The sequence below is a fragment of the Geotrypetes seraphini genome, chromosome 11, assembly GCF_902459505.1.
Source record: "Geotrypetes seraphini chromosome 11, aGeoSer1.1, whole genome shotgun sequence".
In the NCBI taxonomy this organism is placed as follows: domain Eukaryota; kingdom Metazoa; phylum Chordata; class Amphibia; order Gymnophiona; family Dermophiidae; genus Geotrypetes; species Geotrypetes seraphini.
The window spans coordinates 25,054,808-25,071,401 of NC_047094.1; the positions used below are offsets into that span (position 1 = coordinate 25,054,808).

General features: G+C 42.0%; 1 protein-coding gene across 2 annotated transcripts in view; it reads left to right on the top strand.

Moving 5' to 3' along the window:
- Window positions 1-1,698: 1,698 nt before the first annotated feature.
- LOC117369170 (vacuolar fusion protein CCZ1 homolog) overlaps window positions 1,699-16,594 on the top strand; it is a 69,170-nt gene continuing 54,274 nt past the window's right edge. Inside the window, exons 1-6 of one of the 2 annotated variants that reach the window (XM_033963278.1) lie at window positions 1,699-1,974; window positions 3,703-3,800; window positions 3,897-3,990; window positions 4,452-4,529; window positions 7,509-7,556; window positions 10,810-10,893. In XM_033963278.1, the coding sequence (XP_033819169.1) occupies window positions 1,885-1,974; window positions 3,703-3,800; window positions 3,897-3,990; window positions 4,452-4,529; window positions 7,509-7,556; window positions 10,810-10,893 (492 nt within the window). In that variant the 5' untranslated portion in view covers window positions 1,699-1,884. The remainder of the gene's footprint in view (window positions 1,975-3,702; window positions 3,801-3,896; window positions 3,991-4,451; window positions 4,530-7,508; window positions 7,557-10,809; window positions 10,894-16,594) is intronic. The other variant, XM_033963277.1, reaches the window with a different exon arrangement.

Consider the following 16,594-nt stretch of genomic DNA (forward strand, 5'->3'; position numbering starts at 1 on the left):
ATGCTGATGAGATCGCCTGGAAATAGTCGCTTTGAATGCTGGCTTCCCCAGTCTAGCAGCATTGGTGAGGAGGACAAAAGAATGATCTGAGAGATGGGTGGGGCCTTAGGCACCTGGGCCTACCTAAGATTCCGGTTGGCCCAGGTGTCTAAGGCCCCGCTCATGGGCAAGGCCTTAGGCACCTGGGCCAATCAGGCCTTAAGCCCATCCCCGGTTCATCCCACAATGACCAGGAAGGGGCAGGCCTGCCTCATTCCGATGGAGGTGGGCCTGCCGGACGGAGGGAAGACCCGGCCATCGTTACAGCCAGCCATTGTTATAGGTTAGAGGGGGAGTCCGGGGGGTTAGGAGGAGTTCTAGTGGGGGTGGGGGTGTCACAGAGGTCGCGGAATCTACGGTGGGGGTGGAGGAGTCATGGAATCTATGGAGGTTGCAGAATCTACAGTGGGTGGGGTTCCGGCAGGAGGGATTGGGCACCCTCCTGCCCGTTTGTTTGGGGGGGTGGACTGGCAGCCACAGCCGCTAAACTTATTGCAGCAGGGACATCCCAGTTTGCTTTCTTGAACACTGCAACACAACAAATGGAGGATTTCAATGTATTGTCAATTCCTAGACAGAAAATACTTCTTGTCACTGAATTTCTTTTTTAATAGAACATTGCATCTCTGTATACTTTATTAAAACCAGCTAATCATTAGAATATTTCTATTAAATCCCCATTTTCTTTCCTACTTTCTTGGGCTATTTTCAGAACATCTTAAGCTTTACTGTATGAAGTTTATGTTGCAGGCCCTTTTCTAAACTGTCTTCACTCTTTCAATATCCATAAGATACAACCTCTAGAACTGCGTGAAAACTTCTATGTATGCATGTGAGCATACAGTTGTTTTTCCCTTGTTGCATTATGGTAAGCCCTTATACAAATACAAGATGGATTGACAAAGGAGTACCAAAACCTCTCACAACATTCCGTGTACCTAATTACTGGAAAGCCTGAGTTCTGCACAGATTATTATTCCCCAGAGCTTTATTGTTAATGTTTTTATCGTTAATATGTTGAAGACAAACTAGCTCAACCATTGTACCAGCCTGTCTGCTTTGTTTTGAATGCCTAGCAGAGCTTCCAAGTTACCTAGTTTCAGGAGGGAAATTTCAAGTCAAGTCCTAGATTTCTGACAACCTCATCTTTGTGCATTATGATTAGGGCAGTTGCTGATTTTTGCAACCCATCACAACTACCACAGAGATGTCAAGTTACTCAGTTCCACACTGAAGATTTTGGGGTAGTCCTGGATTTCTAATTACCCCTTCATGGTGCATTACAAGACTTCACTGATTTCAATGGGCAGGAGGAACCCACACTGCCTTGGGATCTAAGGTCAAAACCAGAACTGTGTAACTAGGCATCTCTGGCTGTGGGATTTACGTTCCTTGGAACTGGGTTATCTGGTATCCGTAAGATCAGGGCTACAGAATAGGTTCAATTCCTGAACATGACTGCCTACATGCTGTTAAACATACTGTTGTCCTTCCATAAATATTTGTTCTAAATACATTGTTCGCTGAGTGCATTGTTTTTGTTTCCTGGTTAATAGGAATTACAGAATTTCTCGCTTGTTGCGCAAACGCATCGCAAAAAAAGCTACCGGACTTCGCACAAACGAGAACCCTTCCTTCCAAGCCCACCTCTTCGGCATCATAAGCCCGCGCCCAGCTCTGGGGCGGCGCGATGCAGTGACGTCAGCTTCGCCCTGCCCTGGGGAACCCCGGCAGTTGCCATTCGGGGCTGCGGGGCGGAAGTGCCGGAGTTATGCTAGGGTTGGGCGGCCCTTGAGCCGGTCCCTGTACCGCAGCGGTTCCCCCCCCCCCCTCCGGAGGTCGAGGATGGCGACGGCGACCCAGGAGAAACAGTCCGCCCCTTCTCTCTTGCGCTTCTTCGTCTACAACCCCAAATTCGGTCCGCGCGAGGGAGAGGTAGGTTGTAAGCGCCATCCCTTAGCTGTCAGTGCTGGTTTTGCTTCCGTGTCACTCGAGGCAAATCGTCGGGTTCACTGAAACAGGTTGACTCAGTGGTCTCCAGCTCCAACCCTTTGCAGGGCCACATTTGGGATTTGTAGGTACTTGGAGGGCCTCAGAAAAAAAATAGTTAATGTCTTATTAAAGAAATGACAATTTTGCAAGAGGTAAATCTCTTTATAGTTTATAAATATTTCCTTTTGGCTAAGTCTTAATAATAATATTGTAATTTATAGCTAAAGAGACAGACATATGATCAAGAAACTGTTTTATTTTACTTTTGTGATTATGATTTAAAAAAAACATACCGAGGCCCTCAAAATAGTACCTGGCGGCTGTGAGTGTGAGACTACTGGGTTGACTTATGCATTGAAAACATCAAGTTGTGGGTCACGAATAGTGAGTGGCCTGGCCTGATCATTGATGTCAAGGGATTTTTGACTCGAGCTTGTGCCCTTTTCAGTGGTAACTTAGCGGCTTACTTTCAGGTGCAGTAGTTGTTTCCCGGTAAGTTTGTACCTTTTCATGTGCAGGAGTAAAACTGTGGAATGGCCTTGTTGGCCTAATTCGGAAATATGGTGATGGGAGTTCAGGAAACTGCTGAAAATGCAATTATGTGTTGATGCATTTCTTTGAGCATTTGACCTATTGTAAGGATTGAATCTTTCTGCTTTTGCTTTTATCTGTTCTGACCTGTATGTAACTTTATTGTAAACCGTTTCGGAATAAAACGGTATAGAAATTTTAAAAATAAATAAATACCTGAGCCATTGAAGAGTTAAACGACTTGTCCAAGGCCACAAGAAGCAGCAGTGGGATTTGCACCCTGCTTTTCAACCCACTCCTGTAACTATTAGGCTACTCCAGTGTTCCTGCTTTAGTAGGGTTTGAATATTTCTCCATCCTCTGTATGTTTCAGAGGGTGGCCTGGCTGTGGGAGAAAGCCTTTAGAACTTGCTGTGGTAACCTGATGGCTTGAATTGGCAGGTATATAATGTGAGAGAAAGCAAGGTGCATGGGATCAAGTTATCCAGTTCCATCAGATTAGATTTTAAGCTAGTGCTAGTTTCTGATAACCCTTTCATGGTGCATTATGGGACCTGCAGCACAAAATCAGGGGCTTCAAATACCACACTGTTTTGAATTGTAAGTTCAAAACTAGGACTGGCCAAAAAGTCTCCCTTCTGGAATTGTGTATATTGGCAGCACTGCCATCCACCTGTGACAGACTCCTATTGTCTTTCTGTGGCCCAATTAACCTATCTACTGCTTTATCAAAATTTCAGTGATCAGTAAATTCTTTTGTAGTGAACCTCTCAGTGCAGATTATTATACTTATCCTGTTTGGAAGAGATGAAAGCATAGACTTCTGCCTTAAGACTTTTGTGTATATTATGGGGGGGGGGGGGGTTGCACCAAAATATAAAAGCTGCTGTCCACCATCATTACATTAACAGTTAAGATCATAAGCAACTGCAAGGTTTTGTAGTCCTCACACACTTGGAGGTTTGCAGAAACTGTTCAGATTGCTGTGCTTATGAATTCTACAATTTAATTGATAGTTTAGTTGTTATATCTGTACTTTGCCTTAATTTTTCTTAATATTCAGTTTGTCAGATGGTTGCTTGCTTGCTGTGGCGCATTTGTAATTCTTCATTTTTCTTCTTTTAATGTTTTTCTCATTAGGAAGAAAAAAAGATTCTTTTCTATCATCCAAATGAGGTAGAAAAGAATGAAAAAATTAGAAATGTCGGTCTGTGTGAAGCAATTGTACAGTTCACAAGGTAGTAAGATGAAACATTTTTCCTTATATTATAAAACAGTTCACTGGTAATATATATAATTTGCCCCTAAATATCTTTTTTTTCCTACTTTTCCAGGACCTTTAGTCCTTCAAAGCCTGCAAAATCCTTACACACGTTGAAAAACAGACAGTTTTTTCATGAACCAGAAGAGAACTTTTGGATGGTCATGGTACTTCTTTGTAAAATATCTTGCTGCTCAATAGTTTGTGTTGTATTAGAGATGAAACTATTCCGTTTCTGAGTGATAAACTCAGCTCGGATCTTTTGCTCGGCTGAGGACCCTGCCCTGCCAGGCGGGACACCCAGCTTTTGAGCTGTTTCTGAATCCTTCACCATGGAATCAGAAGTATTGATGGAGCAGGTGACAGAAACACTACTGATCCACCCAAGAGCAACATTGCAAGTGGCAATGCTGCAGTCTGCTTCAGTACTTCGAAAGGGAGGCATTTGCAGAAAGTTGAATGGAAGGACTTCATACAGCAGTAAGAAAGGGAGGAAGATGATTTAATGCTGAAAATCAGTACGGCTACTATAGCCAATGTTTTCACAGTTTTCATCTGATTATTCTAAAATGCTGCAGTGAAATGCACAGTGGAATATTGTGCAATATTTAATGGTCTGATGTTTTAGGTTGTTCAGAACCCTACGATAGAAAAACCCAGCAAGGATGGAAGACCTGTAATAGAGTATCAAGAGGAGGAGTTACTGGTAAGAAACACTTTTGAGTAACATAGTAAATGACAGCAGATAAAGACTTAAATGGTCCATCCAGTCTGCTCGATAGTCACATGCCTTATAAATTTATAATTAAATTGCCTTTTATTCTTTGATATTTCTGGAACATAGACTGTCCTTAGGTTCCAACTACTGGAGTTGCCATCCAAGCTCCTCCAGCCTATCCAAACCATCTCGTCATTTGCGGGATATGGGCCATAGAAGTCTGCCCAGCACTGTCCTCGTGTTCTAAATCAGTGATTCCCAACCCTGTCCTGGGGGACAAGCAGGCCAATTGGATTTTCAGGCTAGTCCTAATGAATATGCATGAGAGAGATTTGCATATAATGGAAGTGACAGGCAAGCAAATCTGCTCCATGCATATTCATTAGGGCTATCCTGAAAACCCGATTGGCCTGGTGGTCCTCCAGGACAGGGTTGGGAACTACTGTTCTAAATTACTGGAGTTTCCATCAAAGTCCTCCCTGACCCATCTTAAACCAAATTGCCAAGTAAGGGACACAGACCGTGCGAGTCTGCCCAGTGTCAGCCTTACGTGTTCATTTTATAGCATTCCATTATCTAATTAGATCCGCTTTGTTCATGTCATGCTTTTTTGAATTTTGTCACCATTTTCGTCTCCAGGGTATTCCAAGCATTTGCTTAGAAGTTTTTAATGAGATTACAAACAAAGGCCCTGCCTCTGATCCAGGTAGCGGAGGTCTCCACTCCCCATACAATGAGGCTCAAGCTGTATTCGTTTTGGGGATTTCCAAATGAAAATTCCATTTTCAACCAGGCCATGCTATGAGTAGGGATGGTTGCCTGGAGGTGCTTGATTTATCAGCTACATGGATTCTAAATGTACTAAGTGATATTTAAGGGCAAAATTGAAGAGATACTCTTAAAGCATGTGTTAAAATAGAATACAGGGTTATTATTGGAGATTCCAACTAGAGAATGACACAGGGACAAATTTTTCCCCATCCCCGTGGGAACTCATTTTCCCATCCCATCCTGGAGAGTTCGATTCCTGTTCCTGCTCCATTCCTGCAAGCTCCGTCCTCATCTGCACAGGCCTCCTAGACACATCTACCAGAACTCATCTGCACAGAACTCCTAGACACATCTACCAGAAAGAAGATTATCAAGGTAAGAACCTAATCTTCCATTAATAGACTTCAAGGTGTAATGTTACTGTGCACACGTACTGCTTTCCTGTGGTTACAATCAAGAGTGATTTACATATATAGAACTGCAATGGGAATTGAACCCAGTTCCCCAGGTTTACAGGCCGCTGCACCAAACGTAGAGTTCAAAGTCACTGGATCTGAATTGTTTAAAATCATAAATGTTCGAGGCTTGTGCAGTTAAGGCAGAGCTTACAGGAATCGGGCAGTGACCAGGACAGCGACAAAACTCATGGGGACGGGGAAATTGAGTTCCTGCGGGGAAAAATTTGTCCCCATGTCATTCTCTAATTCCAGTTATATCTGAGTTTGGAGGGAAGAGATCTAGATCAAGAATGTTTTTCAGTTGTGGCACCAATATGGTGGAATAGTTTGCCTGAGGAAATGAAGCTGGAGTCTGATGTCAAAATCTTTTAAAAAAAAAACTGCTGAAAATGTGGATGTTAAAAATGTAGCAACTCGGTGGAATACAGGTGGGTGTTTTCTTAAAAAGATCTATAATTTAATTTTTATACTGAATATAGTTGATGTGCACCTGATATGTACTATAGTTTAGTTTTTAATTTGAAGTTATGGATTTGATTTTGAGTCTTTGTATTTTATGAATGTGAGTTCATGTAAACTGCCTTAAGAGGGGTTCGTTTACAAAGCTGTGGCAATATTCTTAGTTCACCCTTACAAGAGTCATTCCCACTCACTAAGGCCATTTTTATTGAGGTCATTAAAAATCCCTCTGATTTTCTATTTATTTCATTAAAGGCCATTTGTTAATGTTGCCATTAGCATGCATCCATTTTTAAAGATGATCACGGGAGCATTTACCACCATCTAGTTTGGTTTAGTGTGTGGTATTGTAGATGGGTTAATTGGTTAGGAAAGAATGATACAGAGACAAATTTGTTCCTGTTTCCACAGGAACTCAATTTCATCATCCCCACGAGTTTTGTCGCTGTCCCTGCCCCATTCCTGTAAGCTCCTCCTTAACCGCTCAAACCTTGAACACATATGATTTTAAAGGGTTTGAGGCTTGTGGAGATGAGGACGGAGCTTGCGGGAATGGGGCAGGGACAGGAAAAGAACTTATCAGGACGGGATGAGGAAATGAATTTCCGTAGGGACGGGGAAAAATTTGTCCCCGTGTCATTCGCTATTGGTTAGCACAGGAACATTAAATAATAGAAAAAACCCATCGTGGAGTTATATCCTGCCGAGATAGCTAATTTATTCAATTAATTCAATTACTGCCAGTCTAAATCTTTTTCATATATATATATGTGAATCTAAAGGGATAAAAAGCCTCAGAATATGGAGCAATTAACCCAACTGGGTTTCAAAAGTGAACAATTCACTCACTCCTGTTTAAATCATAGGCAATATACCCCCTTCCTTCCTATTTATTTAAATCTTTTTTTTATATAAATTACTTACTTATCCCCTTATTTTAAAAAAGTTGAGCATCAATGTCTTAATTCACATTAAAAAAAAATTATTATTTAATATTTTTGGACCACATGGTCAGACAGTTAATAGATTTATTAGCACAGGAACAGCCACTCTCTACCCCTGACATGCCACCTTAAAAAATTACAAAAAAATATTTAATACTCTAACACAGGATGCTTTTGCATGTCCCACTTTAGGCCATTTTTGTGACGTTAGACTCACATTGGTGCCTAATGCAGCTTTGTAAAAAGCCACCTAAATGAACAGTATAAGTAATATTTCATAACATATAAGACAATAATGGCATCTACAGTATTTACTATTTTTATTTTTTTATTAGGATAAAGTGTACAGTTCAGTGTTGCAGCAGTGCTACCGCATGTATAAGGTAATGTTAACTGCATCTGTTAGGATTTATAACTTGTTTTACAGTGGATCCATTATAAAGATTTTATGGGTTTATTTAGACCAAAATCTGTCACTCGATGCTCAAATTAATGCACTAGTTAGGAAAACTTGGTTTATGCTATGAAAGTTGCGATCGATTAGGGCATACTTTGATCACTCCTCATTTAGACTACGGTATAATAATTTATTTTGAGTTCCCTGGATTATTGTAACATAATTTATCTAGCCTCCAGTAAAGAGGAAATCAAAAGGTTGCAGATCATTCAGCTGATTTTTCAACTTGAAAAAATGTGATCATGTAACCAAATTCTATTGGAAGCTACATTGGCTCCCAGTTGAGGCAAGAATATTATTCAAGTTAGGTTGTACCTATTACAAGACATTGTTTGGCCTTATACCTGATTATATTATTGACCACTTTAAATTTACTATCAGAAAACATTTTGCTCTGCATTTTAGATTTACATTTCCTACTAAAGGTTACATATACAAAAGATTTTTCCATAGAATTTTATCTTTTCAAGCTGGATCATGGGATAAACCTTTTTCTGTTCTGATAACAAACTCCAACTTGAAGTGCCAGTATGTAAACCGTTTTGAGTGTGGTTGTAAAAACTACAAAAAGGCGATATACAAGTTTCCTTTAGAAAAAATGCTAAAGACCTTCTTATTTGACAAATTGTAATACACTGTGCTTGTACAATCTCTTGATTGTTGTTAATTGCGTTGAACTGAGAGGTTACTGCGGTATATAAGTGAATTTATGTTATGTTATGAAACATTATGATTTGTCTCTTTAAAGTAGCTGTGTGGCTAGTGTTACCTCAAGGTCCCTGGATGTATTACTCAGCAAGGCATTTATAAGTATCCACAATGGCAAATCCCCCAACTTCCTCGTGTCCAGTACGGAAAGAGGTCTAGAGGGTCTCCAACACCCACTAATTTCCACACAAGTTGTGTAGATCAGTGTTTTTCAACCTTTTTACACCCATGGACCGGTAGAAATAAAATAATTATTTTGTGGACTGGCATCGATCCGCAGACCAGCAACTGAAGAACACTGAGCTAAGTCGTGGGTCAGACCCTGCCCTTCTCTACCCAATCTCCACCCCAGACCCTTCCCCCATAGTCCTAATTGTAACACTATTTTTTCCATTCATATATATACACACAATATAATCTTATTAACAACGCATCGATCGCACCGCGGACCGGCAGTTAAAGTCCAAGCCATAACCAATTTAGAACTCAACTCAATCAACTATCCCATCCAATCCATCATAAAACTACTTGGAATGACTATAGACAGATGTTGTACCATGCAACCGCAAATAAATAAAACAATTCAGAAATCCTTCGCAATCATGAGAAATCTGAGACTAGTCCGGAAATTCTTTGAAAGAGCACAATTCCAGCTTATAGTACAATCCCTAATCCTGGGATTGTTGTACTACTGCAACATCCTCTTCCTTCCATGCCCTTCTACTATGACCAGGCAACTAAAACTATCCAAAATACAGCTCTGAGACTCATCTACTCATTAAGAAAACATGACCATATCACAGAAGCTTACATCAACTCACATTGGCTACCAATCCAAGAAAGAATTCAATTTAAATTCTACTGCATGTTATTTAAAGCCCTAAACGGAGACAGCCCAACCTACCTGAACAACCTCCTCATCCAAGCATCCACAACCATACACAGAAAAACGCACCCCCCCCCCTCATTCATACCTCCTCCGATCAAAGAAGTAAAAAGAACAAAACTACACGACGGCCTCTTAGCCACTCAAGCCGCAAGACTGGACAACCAGATCTCCAACCTTCTGATGACCACCCCTGACTACAAGACTTTCAGAAAAGAAATAAAAACAATACTTTTCAAGAAATTCCTGAAGCAGCCCTAACTTCACGTTCTCTTAATAACTCTAAAACTGACAAATGAGCTACTCTTCTCTTCCCTAGTAATGTCAATTTTACTTCCATTGCTACCCCTTTTCAAATCTCTATAAGCCCCCTTACTCTTAACATCCCGAGAAATGTCAAAAGATCCACACTTTACCATCCTAGTAAATCAATCGTTCTCCCATTGTAACCCCCATTTATAAATCTTTTGTAAGCCGCCTTGAACTGCAAGGTAATGGCGGAATAAAAATCCCTAATGTAATGTAACACAGTTTTGGGCCTGATACACATGCCGGCCCTGTGGACCGGCAGGAAATTTCTGTGGACCGGCACCGGTCCATGGACCGATGGTTAAGAACACTGGTGTAGATCAATGGGTGATGATATCCATTCTTGGCCCTTGTTTTCACCTCCTCCTTGATGTCTTACTTAACACTTACTGTTGTTTCATAGTTAAATAAACCAATTCAAATCAAACATCACAACAGAAAGTATTTTCACTTATCTTTTAATGTGCAGAATCACTAGCCTGTTGTGATGTTGGGGGGATGTGATGTGGGTTGATTTGCCATTGTGGATGTTTCCAACTTCTGTACTTTGCTAGTGGTTCACTCATAACTATCCCCCTGACCCTACAGCCTGAGCATCTCTTTGAAAACACTCGGGCCCCCTTTTATGAAGCCGCGTTAGGCTTTTTTATTGTCAGCCCCAGCGGTAATGGCTCCGATGCTCATAGGAATTCAATGAGCGCTGGAGCTTTTAGCGCCATGGCTGGCAATAAAAAAGCCTAATGCAATTTATAAAAAGGAGGGGGGGTGATTTGCTGTGGTTTGGTTTGCTGATGAACTGAGATCACCTATGTCTGCTTTTTAGGAGGTCATCAACTGTTTATTCTTCATGCATTAAGTTCAGGAAGCAATGCCTCCTTGAAGAATTAAATTTAGAGGCCAAGAAAGAGGTTAGGACAGGGGTGTCAAAGTCCCTCCTCGAGGGCCGCAGTCCAGTCTGGTTTTCAGGATTTCCCCAATGAATATGCATGAGATCTATTTGCATGCACTGCTTTCATTGTATGCTAATAGATCTCATGCATATTCATTGGGGAAATCCTGAAAACCTGACTGGATTGCAGCCCTCAAGGAGGGACTTTGACACCCCTGCTGTAACAAATTGAGAAGCTGCCTATTTTGTTTATTAAACTGGGCCTATACCCTTCAGCTTTCTGCTCAGATTTTGGTGCAATTAGGTGGCACTGCTGTCAGTAAAAATTATACTGATTCTGATGACGATTGAGGTTGGTATTAATGTTGTCTGCTTTTCTTTCTCCAGCTTTTTAATGGAACATTTGTAAAGACAATGGAGAATGGAGGTGTAGCAGTTCTGAAAGAGAGGCTGGAGAAATTCTTCCACCGGGTAAGAAACTTTCATTTCTCCTATTACTGACCGCATTTTCTTTATGCTCACTGGGTGTGTTTAGCATTTACCAATGTCTCTTCTTGCTTCTTGATAGAGAACATCAGTTACTTTCACTCATTGTGTTTAGATGCATTTCACACTCAGACCATCTTGTCTGCTGTTGAAGCGAGGTCTGTCCTTCTTGTCTATTGATCTGTCCCTAGGTTTGCATATTTTTGGTACATATGAGCAGTCAGGGCCAGGCATCAGGGAAATGCATGGTACAGCTTCATGTCCCAGGAGAGTCCCCATCCCATTCCAGAGAGGAGGAAAAAGAAAGGGAGGGGCTGATTTGCACTCAATACACAACCCCCTATCATGCACTAAGAAGGGTAGATGGTTGACCATCGACAAAAATTGAACCCAGAAAAAACTACATTTTTCCTGGCTATTCAGTCAGCTTCTATTACCGATACTAAATTCTTGGTCCGTTATCTTTTTGTCCATTTGATTAGGATTTTAGGTGTGCTCTTTGACAAGGGGCTTACAATGCAGTCTCAGGTGGATATAAGAACATAAGAATTGCCGCTGTTGGGTCAGAACAGTGGTCCATTGTGCCCAGCAGTCTGCTCACGTGGCGGCCCTTGGTCAAAGACCCTCGTCCTAACTGAGACTAGCCCTACCTGCGTACGTTCTGGTTCAGCAGGAACTTGTCCAACTTTGTCTTGAATCCCTGGAGGGTGTTTCCCTCTATGACAGACTCCAGAAGAGCGTTCCAGTTTCCACCACTCTCTGGGTGAAGAAGAACTTCCTTATGTTCGTACAGAATTGATCCCCTTTCAACTTTAGAGAGTGCCCTCTTGTTCTCCCTACCTCGGAGAGGGTGAACAACCTGCCCTTATCTACTAAGTCTATTCCCTTCAGTACCTTGAATGTTTCGATCATGTCCCTTCTCAATCTCCTGTGTTCGAGGGAGAAGAGGCCCAGTTTCTCTAATATTTCACTGTACGGCAACTCCTCCAACCCCTTAACCATCTTAGTCGCTCTTCTCTGGACCCATTCGAGTAGTACCATGTCCTTCTTCATGTAAGGTGACCAGTGCTGGACGCAGTACTCCAGGTGAGGGCGCACCATGGCCTGGTACAGCAGCATGATAACCTTCTGGTAGTGAGGAATGCCTTTTTTGTAATGAGAATGCTTCCAGTTGTTCGGGGCTATTTTCCATCATTTCAGTTTAGAGTATTGGTACAAATGTTAGATCTAAAGGCGAAAAAACAGTGTGATAAGGCAGTGGCTGCTGCCAGAAGGATGCTGGGCTGTATAAAGAGAGGTGTAGCCAGTAGAAGGAAGAAGGTGTTGATACACCTGTACAGATCATTGGTAAGGCCCCACTTGGAGCATTGTGTTCAGTTTTGGAGACCGTATCTGGCGAAGGTCGTAAGAAGACTTGAAGCGGTCCAGAGGAGGGCAATGAAAATGATAGGAGGCTTGCGCCAGAAGACGTATGAGGAGAGACTGGAAGCCCTGAATATGTATACCCTAGAGGAAAGGAGGGACAGGGGAGATATGATTCAGATGTTCAAATACTTGAAGGATATTAACGTAGAACAAAATCTTTTCCAGAGAAAGGAAAATGGTAAAACCAGAGGACATAATTTGAGGTTGAGGGGTGGTAGATTCAAAGGCAATGTTAGGAAATTCTACTTTACAGAGAGGGTGGTGGATGCCTGGAATGCGCTCCCTAGAGAGGTGGTGGAGAGTAAAACTGTGACTGAGATCAAAGAAGCGTGGGATGAACACAGAGGATCTAGAATAATAATAATAATAACAATTTATATACCGCGATACCGTTAAGTTCTATACGGTTTACAATAGATTAAGCGAGGTACAAATTGATTGAATTTAAGAGGGGTGGAAGAGGAGAGTTAATAGGACCGGAAATGCGTTGTTGAAGAGAAAGAGATTAATAGGACAGAGGAATCACTATGGAGGAGAAAGAAGATGAGTGGGTCAGTTGTCTAGATACTTCAGGAACAGTTGAGTTTTTAGACGTTTTCTGAATTCCTCTTAAGTAGTGGGCAAAAGCAGTTAGAAACATAGAAATAGATGGCAGATAAGGGCCATGGCCCATCAAGTCTGCCCACTCTAATGACCCTCCCTATTTATCTTTGCGGATAGATCCCACATGTCTATCCCATCTCGCCTTAAAATCTGGCACGCTGCTGGCCTCAATAACCTGGAGTGGAAGACTATTCCAGTGATCAACTACCCTTTCAGTGAAGAAGAACTTCCTAGTGTCACCGTGCAGTTTCCCACCCCTGATTTTCCACGGATGCCCCCTTGTTGTCGCGGGACCCTTGAAAAAGAAGATATCTTCCTCCACCTCGATGCGGCCCGTGAGATACTTGAATGTCTCGATCATATCTCCCCTCTCTCTACGTTCCTCGAGTGAGTAGAGCTGCAACTTCCCTAACCGCTCCTCGTATGGGAGCTCCTTGAGTCCCGAGACCATCCTGGTGGCAATTCTCTGGACCGATTCCAGTCTCAGCACATCCTTGCGGTAATGCGGCCTCCAGAATTGCACACAGTACTCCAGGTGCGGTCTCACCATGGATCTATACAGTGGCATAATGACTTCCGGTTTACGGCTGACGAAACTCCTGCGTATGCAACCTATGATTTGCCTTGCTTTGGATGAAGCTTGCTCCACTTGGTTTGCAGATTTCATGTCTTCCCTGACAATCACCCCTAAGTCTCTTTCCGCTTCAGTTCTTGTCAGGATCTCGCCATTTAGGGTGTAAACCTTGCATGGGTTTCGGCTCCCCAGGTGCATGACTTTGCATTTTTTGGCATTGAAACTGAGTTGCCAGGACCTAGACCAGCGCTCCAGTAGAAGTAGGTCATGCATCATATCGTCTGCCATTGAATTTTTGTCTGTTGTCTTTACCCCACAATGCTGCTTGATGTGAAAGAAGGTGTTCATGGTGTTTTTTCAGTTTACAACCTCTACCTGGGGGGGAAACGAAGTAGGAATGACAGCTTCTGTTGGCAGATAAGGAGAATCGGAAAATAATAGTAAATATTGAACTAAGGCCAGTACTGGGCAGACTTACACGGTCTGTGTGTCTGTATATGGCCGTTTGGGAGAGAATGGGCTGGAGAGGGCTTCGATGGCTGGGAGGGTGTAGATGGGCTGGAGTAGGTTTTAACGGAGATTTCGGCAGTAGGAACCCAAGCACAGTACCGGGTAGAGCTTTGGATTCTTGCCCAGAAATATCTAAGAAGAAAAAATTTTAAAAAAATTTTAAATTGAATCAGGTTGGGCAGACTGGATGGACCATTCGGGTCTTTATCTGCCGTCATCTACTATGTTACTATGTTTGTTTTTTTTTACTAAGGTGTGCTAGTGTTTTTAATATGCGCTGAATTGCCATACACGCTAACCCCGTGCTACGCGGCTAAACCTAATGCCGGCTCAATGCTGGCATTAGCATCTAGCGTGTGGAAGCGCGCGCTAAAACCACTAGCACGGCTTAGTAAAAGGAGCCCTTAGTTTTATGTGGCCTGGACTACTGTAGTTTAATATACCTAGGTTGCTCACAGCAGCTGATGATTTTTTTTCTTTAAAAAATGTGATCAACTAACTGATTTATTAATCTCAAGTTGCCAATTTATTTAATTAAAAATTTACATATTAACTATACGGTTTACAGAGCTTACCTTCATAAAAAAACAGTGCTTGTAAAAAAGAAAAAAAACTTTAACACAGGAAAGCGCTAACATACAATTGAGTTTTCAGCATTTTCTTAAAATTCATCCTCCCTTCACAATATTGCAAAATTCCGGGCATAGCATTCCAGAGTTTAGCACCTGCCAGAGACAGCATCGCTGCACCAATCCTAACGTGTGAGATCGACATCTTACCCTCTAAACTCGGTTTCGTACTATTTTCTGATCTCAAACACCTAGGGGCTCCTTTTACTAAGCTGCCATAGCGGTTTTGGCACGCGCTGAGTGGCCCCGCGCGCTAGACGCTAACGCCAACATTGAGCTGGCGTTAGTTCTAGCCGCGTAGCGTGGGTTTAGCACGCGGGGTAATTCAGCTTAGTAAAAGGAGCCCCTAGGCTGGTAAATTAAAAAAAAAAAATCCTTGCAATACAGCCGGGGAGTCTACTTTTTAAGATATTGAATGGGATAGGCCCTTCCTAGAACGTGGCGAGATTTTGAGTATGCAGTTCATTTTCGTAGCACCCGAAGTAGCAATCCTTTTGCTCTCCCTACAGTTCGAGGTCAATCGAGACAAAGTTATGTTAGGAAACTACAGTACTTGCTTTTCAGGCATTCCGGTTTTGAAACGGACTGGCCTGTCATTTCTCAGCTTCTGGTGTTTATTTAGCTTTTAGAAGACAACTGAAAATGTACCTATTTAATAACTATATTATGCATGCCTAGTAATGAATTTCAGGCTGTATTAGTAGTACAGTACTCCCCCGATATTTGCGGGGGTTCCGTTTCAGGAACCCCCGCGAATCTTGAAAAACCGCGAATATGGTTTTCAAGTTTCAAGTTTATTCAATCTTTTGATGGATCGCCTATAACAATTTCTAAGCGATGTACATAATATAATAAAAAGAAATAAGAAACTTAACATAATAGTTATATTAACATAACATAAAAACATTTAAAACTTACTTGAGGGGAAAGGGAAAAAATAAAAGTTACAATTTCGGGTTTCGTAAGAATAAGGGGAAAGAATAAAAAGGTAGGGTAAAAGAGGTAGTACAAGGTGGCTCAAGCACACTTCATAAGCAATAAAACCAAAACATAAGAAATTTAAAAGAACTGTTAAAAATCAAAGGCATCTTTAAATAAATATGTTTTTAAAAGTTTTTTAAATGTTGTAATATTTTTTTCTATTCTAATAAATTGAGGGAGTTTATTCCACCTTTGTGGACCGGCGACAGTAAATATATCTGCTCTTCTAGTGCCTATGATTTTTAGAGATGGGGGAGACTGAAGAGGGCGGCGGGAGAGCAGCCAGAGCGCCGCGAGTGCAGGAAATCACTCGCGGTATGCTCCGACCGCCTCTTCCTGCTCTAAGTCGGGCCTTATCCAATCAGGAGCTGCGTGTTAAAGGATAAGGCCCAACTTCATGCAGGAAGAGACGGTTGGAGCATACTGCGAGTGGTTTCCTGCACTTGCGGAGCTCCGGCTGCTCTCTCCCGCCTCTCCCGCTGCCCTCTCCTTGTCGGCGGTTCGCAGTCATAAAATACCACGAATGACCAGGACTTTTTTTTATTGTAAACTGTGCAGAACTTAATGGTTGTTGGGGATATAAAAGTCAATAAAATAAGATTGGTCCCTGTAGCCCTGAAGCAGCAGTTCATTGAAACACTGGCCATTGTTGGCAGAAGTTAGGTTTCTAATGAATTTTTCACTGTCATTTTTGCATTGTGCAGAGTCGAGTCTGAATTGGTAGAAGATGAATAGTGCAGCAGGGTTTTGCAGTGATTGCAGGGGGAGAGGCGGCACTGCGGGAGACCAGTTAGAAGTAGATTGCAATAATCTAAGCATGTAGTTACAAGAGTGCGGACAAGGGTCCGGGTAGTGTGCTCAGAGAAGAAGGGACAAATTTAGGTGATGTTGTAGAGATAGAAGTGGACAGGCCTTAGCAGTTTGTTGGCTGTGCATAGAAAGTGAGAGGTCGGAATCGAAGAAG